Below are 7582 nucleotides of genomic sequence, written 5' to 3'. Positions count from 1 at the left end.
AGGGTTCTCCCCAGGTCCAGCCGCTCCTCTCCGGCGTCTGCCACCTGCACAGCTGCTGGGAAGCCGGCCTCCATGCCAACCCTGCTCTCCTTGGGAGCAGCTGCCAAGCCAAAGGCAGTGATGCTCAGGGGGCTGAGGGGCTGGTTCTGCAGAGCAGGGAGAGCAGCCCGCCCAAGCCCACCCTGCCTCTGGCGTCGGGCGTCACCCCCAGCACACGCTCAGGAGCAGCCGTTGGCACCCGGCTCGCAGTCTGTCATTGCGCCTTGCTCACAAGTGTTCCAGCAATAAATCTTGTGCCAAAAAGCCACCGACACTGCCATTGTACTAATGACATTTTATTTCTAAGAATAAAATTTATAATTTAAAAATATATACATCATCTACATATCAATTTTTTTCTCTGGAAGCTTTAATTCAAAAAATGGTTGGAATGTATATGGACACACAGGACCACAGTGGCCCACGGAAGGCAAATGGAAGGACCTGACCTCCTGGAGATGTTTATTCTAGAATCAGGTATGCGTTGAGAGCTTTGCCCCGCAGACTCTTCATCTCCTCGAGCACCTTTTCTCCCGCCTTCTCCGCTGGTTGTGCCTGGTGTTTCACTTCTCTGAATATCAAAAAACCCGACAAGGACACATGAGGGCACTTAATAAAACATGCAAGTCACCCACCAACCCCCTGCGCTGCTGGTGAAGGTGAAGGAGTTATTTTTTTGACATATAAAGAAAGTTTTAATTATACTTACCAATAATTTAGTTACCAGCACAAATACTCAGCTTGCAAGTGATTCGAACCCGGCTTCCGGTCTCAGCCGCACCGTTTCTTAGCACGGGCAAGTCGCCTACCTGTCCTGAGGCTGTGTGTCCTGATGCACAAACGGCTGTGACTCCTATCGGCCCGCAGCATCGTGCAGGGAAATGGAATCATTCACAGAGATCCCAGCATGATGCCTTCTACATGCTCACTCAGCGTTAGTTGGTTTTTCATCCTCATGAATGAAAGGGACACACTATTTCTGACTCTGACACTGGCTCCAGACGAGTGGGAACCGAGAGGGAGGGCCACGCACCTGGGTCAAGTAGTGGCCAGTGTGGAAGAAAGACCGATGCCAGGATGGCCACGGCTTGCTGGGTGCCACTTCAGTCAATGTGGTGTGAAACGGGGCTGTCAACTACGAAGGGTGGGAGACGGAGAGGGTCTGGGCTTCTCAGGGCCCCACTTGCCTCCTGGTGGGCAGGGCCAAGGCTTAGGTGCAGAGGGAGACTCGGCCCAGAGGCTGTCATGTGTTGACCAGTGTTCATGGATCTGGCAGGAGATGAGCGTGTTGGTTGAAAGGACAGATGTCTCATCTAAAGATTGTGAACTCGGCTATATGAGCTGCCTGAGAGATGGGCGAATCCAACATAAACCTCAGTGCTTCTGAGACATTTTCTCAAGAGGGTGACACGTAAAGTTCTAGCAAATGCCTGACAGCTTTGGAAAACCAGAAATACCTGAAAATGGACAATGAAAATGTTCCCTAATGTACATAACTAAAGAAATTAATTAAAACCATTTTATGGAATCATGTCTAAAAATATACAGAACATGCATCTCTTTAAAGACATTAATGATTGAGTAATACCGTGGTAAGCTAAGGAGTGCTGAATGATGTGTCAGCAACTAAAGTCACTTTCACGGTTTCTTGGACATTTCACAACACGATTCCCTTTAGCGGGTCCTGAGAGGGCCGAGACCCTGTCCAGGTGGCAAAGAATCTCTCCAGGTAGTTTCAGCCCCCGAGGGAGAGCAGATGGTTCTTTGCATCCATAAAAATAAATGTTTGCTGGAAACAAAATACATAGCAGTTGTCCTGGGGGAAACTAAACACCAATTATGTGTTCTTTTTGTTCTTTTCCTGTCTGTCCAAGCTCTGGCTGCGTGTGCATCTGACAGGAGGACTCTGTTGGCTTCTGGCTGAGGGGGAAGGAGGTGAAGAGAGAAAGAACTAAGAACAGAGGAAAAAACTGAGCATCGGGTAATGCTTGACATGCGCTGAAGAGAATTCCAGAATCAAATAACTTTCGAAAATGGTCTACGGGATATCAACCTGTTAGAATACTATGCAGCCAACAAAATGATAATTATATTGACAATTTTGACACATGAAAAGTATACATAAAATAATTTTAACTGCAAAAGGGGTAAATTCCAAATGCCATGGGAGTGTTTGTTGCAAATGTGTGAAATTTATATATATATATTGACAATTTTGACACATGAAAAGTATACATAAAATAATTTTAACTGCAAAAGGGGTAAATTCCAAATGCCATGGGAATGTTTGTTGCAAATGTGTGAAATTTATATATATATATTTTGAAAAATTAGAAGCTAATTTGGTGTGCAAGAAAATGTTTAGAGTTTATTGTTTATTATTTTAGTCAAAATACATATACAAATACTACAATAAAAATGTAGTCAACATACATTAAAAGAAAAAAGATATACCACTTTGGGTGAATATATAAAGCAACTTCAATTTCATGTAATAATGATTTGATATTCAAATGTCATTCAACATTAGCTACATAGTATAAATGGGGAAAACTCAAGTGAAAGAGTGAGTGGAGAGTTATATTGGATATTACTGTGCCTGTGGGGCCAGCCATTCTACATCCAGGGGTAATTTTTGAAATAGAAAAAAAAAAAGTTTTCTGTTTAAAACCTTTAGTCAACTATTTCAAACTTGAAACAAAATACAAAGTGCATCTACTTGTTGAGGTGCAGGAAGTTTTATGTGCTGTGTAGTATAACATGATACTTTAATGAGTTAATTAACTGATTAAAACACATGCTCAATGGAATTCTACTTAAAAGTTTTATTTCCTAAATTGTTTTTCACCAGAAACTGCCAATCTATTTTCGAGAAGGGTTGGTTGCTGCAGGCCTCTGAAACTATCACAAACAAACCGGAGAAACCCCATACTACTCTAAGACATGTGAACATTCCTTTCAGAAAAGGCAGGGCAACCCACAACACCCTGAACAAAGGTAAGAGACAAACAGAAAACGAATTTTCAGCATATATAAGAAGGGGTAATTATCCTTAATAAATGGGGGACTCCTACAAAATTGGCAAAACAATCTTCTCACAAAAGAAGAAAAATAGTTGATAAGGATAGGAAAATTTTTAATATCGCTTGTAAACAAAGAAATTAAAATTAAAACAATGAGATGGTCTTTAAAAAAATCTGTCCTGTTGATAAAGATGAAAAAAACCATGATAATATTCCATGTCGTCCGGGGCATTTGAATGCACGCAGTCCTAACCCCTGCTGGTAGTGGTTAATGCACTTTCTGGATGGCAATTAAACAATGTATGTTGAAAACTTAAAAAGCACGTTGACCTACAGTTTCTCCTAAGGACACAGTCTGATAAGTTTGTAAGGAATTATGGCATAAGGACGTTTGTTGCAGCACTATTAATAACAGCAAAATATTGAAAAGAGTAGAGGGTTGGTTAAATAAATTATGGTACATCTACTTAGTGAAATATGATTATGCATATTTATATTTATAAATATGTGTTTATGATATATTATTAAATAAAAGTACAGAAAACAAAACAATGTGTACAACATAATTTGATTTTGTTAAAACCATATATTTTTTTAAAAGTCCATATATCAAAATGTATAAATTACTACCTTTGGGTGGTAGGATTATTTACTTTGTTTTTTTTTTTTATATTTCTCTGTATTTTCTAATTTTTTAATAATAAAAAGGGCATTCTATAAATAGAAGAGCAAAAAAAAATACTGTATACCTGGAATTTCAAACTTATAAACCATATGAACTATAAGTGGTTATTTATATTACAAAAGTATTCTTCAAGACCAATTTTTTGGTTTTAATTTGCATGTCTTTCATTACAAATGAGGTTGAACACATTTTCCATGTTTATTGTCACGTTTTCAAAGCCAGTGTTTAGAAGGATGATGCTTGCTTAGCTAGTTAGCCCCTGATGGTAAGAAGGAGGAAAGAACATTTACCGAGCTCTAGTTAACATCAGGCAACCGCTAAATGCTTCCACACTTGGCACCCCATTTAATCCTCACAACTGCCCTGGGAGAGAGATTTTACTTTCTGCGTGTGTTACAGATGGTGAAACTGAGTCCCAGGGAAGATAAGTACAATAGCTTGGCTCAAGATCTCACATGTGATAAATGGTGGAGCTGGGATTCAGCCCCAGGGGTTGTTCCAGAGCCTGGGTTCTTTATATTGAATGAAACTCAATCAACTATTTATGAAAAACAAACATGTGGTATATGTATACCATGGAGTACTATTCAGCTTTAACAAACAATGGTGATATACCACCTCTTGTATTCTCCTGGAAAGAGCTGGAACACATTCTACTAAGTGAAGTATCCCAAGAATGGAAAGACAAGCATCACATGTATTCACCATCAAATTGGTATTAACTGATCAACACATAAGTGCACATATAAGAATAACATCTATTGGATGTCGGGCAGGGGGAGGGGGGAGGGAGGGGACGGGTGTATGCGTACACAAAGAGTGCGATGCGCACCATCCAGGGGATGGACATGCTTGAAGCTCAGACTTGGGGGGGGAGGGGCAAGGGCAACATACGTAACCTAAACATCTGTACCCCCATAATACGCTGAAAAAAAAAAAAAAAAACAAAAAAACAAACAAACAAAAGTCTGAAATTGATTGACAAACAAATGGAAAATCGATTTCAGTTTTTAAAGGCTTACTTGCCAACAACATTTCAGGGAGTATAATTGTGCATAAAATAAAATATACATATAAATATATGAAGCATCAGAAATGTGTCTCAAAGATTGAGATATTTAGATTCAGACAATGTGACAGTTCTGTACTCCATGTAGGACAAACTTTATTCAAGGATATCTACTAATAAGGCATAAAAATATCCACTTACTTCTCCTTCCTGATGTCCTTGTAGTTCAACATAGGGAATTCTGCTCGGATCATTTCTGGGGTCAATGTAACTTCTATATTCTGTTCACAGAGCTCACTGGAAAGTAGTAAGATGTTTAGTGGGAACTGCTTTTCCTTCTCAACATAAAAATAGAATGAAATATTGTGATTACTTAGGAGTTATGCAGTTCTTGTGGTATTCAACTTTAGTCCCATCTATTTTTGTTGGGTTTATGTTCAGAGAGACATAAGGGTGATAAATTGCTTTCCACCAACAAACAATGGTAGGAATAGTGGTAGTTATTTATAATCAGAGAATAAAAAACAATTTTTAAAAATAGGGTTACAGAATTCATATTCCTTTCAGGTGCATATGGAGCATTTACCAAAACTGACCATATCTTGGGCTATAAAGAAAGCCTGTAAGATTTCTTAAGGGTGAAATCATTCAGAGTATGTTCTCCGGCCACAATGAAATTATAACAGAAATCAATAGCAAAAAAGATAACTAGAGTCCACAATCACTTTAAAATTAAACAATATATTTCTAAATAGCCTATTGATGAAAGAAGAAATTAAAGGAATCTAGGTTATTTTTTATCTCTTTGTGGTCTGCTATCCCCTAGAGCAGGGATCAGCAAACTTTTCCTACAGAGACTTTGTGGGTCATATGGTCTCTGTTACAACTACTCAACTCTGCTATTGCAGCATGAAAGGAATCATAGAAAATATATAAGTGGATGGATATGGCTGTGTTACAATAAAGCTATTTACAAACACAGGTGGTGGGCCAGATTTGCTGTGGGCCATAGTTTGCCAACCTCTGGTTTAGAGCTTTGTTGTTTGATGGTTCAGGCTGGGTCACTGCATGTTGGGGTTTCAGCTGGAGTAAAATGAGAAGGAAGAGTGTGGAGAGACACTTTCACTCTGTTAAGAGTCCTAACCTCACAAGTGAAATATATCTCATTCGGTTACATTCCACTGACAACTGCAAGGGAAGCTGGGAAATTTAGCCTCTAGTTTCAATGACTGTGATTTTAAAAGAAAAGGACAATAAATTTTTTGACAGTAGCCATCTCTGCCACACTCAGTTAAAGAGAAATGTTTCAAGATCAATGAAGGCAACAAAGCCTTCAAAGTTTGGAATTAAAAACAGGAACACTTTACTCAGCCGCAATATATGTAAACAGAGGTGGGCATAACAGGTATTGTTAAGAAAAATATCCTTGAAATCTGCAAAAAGTTGTTCTAGCCCCATAAGATTGAAAGCTAAAATTTACTGAGTAGCTGCTATATGCTGGTGCTTTGCAAACATTATCTTCCCATTAGCAGTTTCCCACCCCTCTTCCTATTTCCCTTGGCCTCCCCACTGGACTAGGAATCCCCCATTTCCACCATCTCTCCTGCCTCCCAAACCTCAACTCTAAGAAGGCACTGAGGGTCTTATACTGAGTTATAAGTAAGACTCAAAATGTTCCCTTCCAGAGCTATTTGTGTTTTAAAAGGAACAAAGCCCAAAGCAAAAGGAATGGATCTTTGGTAACAGAAGCTCAGGAAATAGAGTGAGGGAGTGACTTTGGGGCTAAGGGTCTTCCTGATGCACCTGTGATCTTGCCATGTAAGGCTGGTGGCCCTCTTTGTGCTGTACCCCAACTCTGTTGTCACCGATACAGCAATACATCTGAGTGTTCCTCTACACCCCCAAGGATATTAAAAATCAAAATATAAAAATATCAGAAATATTTATTCATCCTCTATTCTTTCAGCATAACACTGGATGAAAGGAAACCTCTTGGGACATGACTATCTCTTCATTTGGTATTTTGGAACTCTAACTACGTATCTTCTTTCATTTTCATTTTCTCATTTTGTTACTGTTGGGTGATACATTTTATTCAAAAGTGAGTTGTTACTTGCCTACCAAGTGTCAGATACTGGGTTAGGGGTTTGGAATATCAAGGTCATTAACAATAACAGCTAAAGGTGGGGACAAATACTAAACAAAAGTAAACTATACAAAAAATAATAATAGCTTCAATGATCAAGACCTTACTATGTGCCAGGCCCCTGACTCAACACTTGACATGTATTTACTCATTTGCTTTTCGCAGCCACTCATGAGATGGGTCCTGGGGTTATCCCAGGTTAAAGGTGAGGACATGGAGGTGAAGTCACTTGCCCAAGGTGTATTGAAAGTGGGTGGCAGCTGGAGGGTTTGAGCCCGCAGCCGTTGTCACCATGCTATTAGACATCTCGAGTGCTCTACCATCATTCTGATGGAATCTAATTTTAAGGAAAGATGAGTATGTATGAAACTTTATGCTGTGTTGGATAATTAAACTAGAAAACGGAAATGGATTTTACTTTTGCCTGGTAGAAAAGTACCCACTAAAACGTACAGAACTTCTAACTCTCTCCCTGAAATTACGTGGTGATGTAATAAATCGCTAAGTATATTTTTACGAAGGAGAAAGAAATGGCCGTGATCTAGAGGCATCTGCACGTGGGGCAAGGGCAGGTGATGCAGCTGGTTTCACGTGTGCGCTGGGCGTTTGGATGCCGCACGCTGAGGAGCTCACCATGGAGAAGCAGCCATCGGGTTTAAATGGGCATTGGGATAAGAGAT

The 7582-nt window shown here is 39.6% G+C and overlaps 1 protein-coding gene across 1 annotated transcript in view; it reads right to left on the bottom strand.

Moving 5' to 3' along the window:
- Positions 1-331: 331 nt before the first annotated feature.
- CFAP221 (cilia and flagella associated protein 221) overlaps positions 332-7582 on the bottom strand; it is a 99691-nt gene continuing 92440 nt past the window's right edge. The window contains exons 23-24 of the mRNA XM_012644659.1: positions 4958-5053; positions 332-610 (exon numbers count right to left, since the gene is read on the bottom strand). Of these exons, the coding sequence (XP_012500113.1) occupies positions 502-610; positions 4958-5053 (205 nt within the window). The 3' untranslated portion in view covers positions 332-501. The remainder of the gene's footprint in view (positions 611-4957; positions 5054-7582) is intronic.

Source organism: Propithecus coquereli, unplaced genomic scaffold, assembly GCF_000956105.1.
Source record: "Propithecus coquereli isolate 6110/MARCELLA unplaced genomic scaffold, Pcoq_1.0 Scaffold217, whole genome shotgun sequence".
Taxonomy (NCBI): domain Eukaryota; kingdom Metazoa; phylum Chordata; class Mammalia; order Primates; family Indriidae; genus Propithecus; species Propithecus coquereli.
The sequence above is the reverse complement of the archived record's forward strand: the minus strand, read 5'-3'. Positions and strand labels throughout refer to the sequence as shown.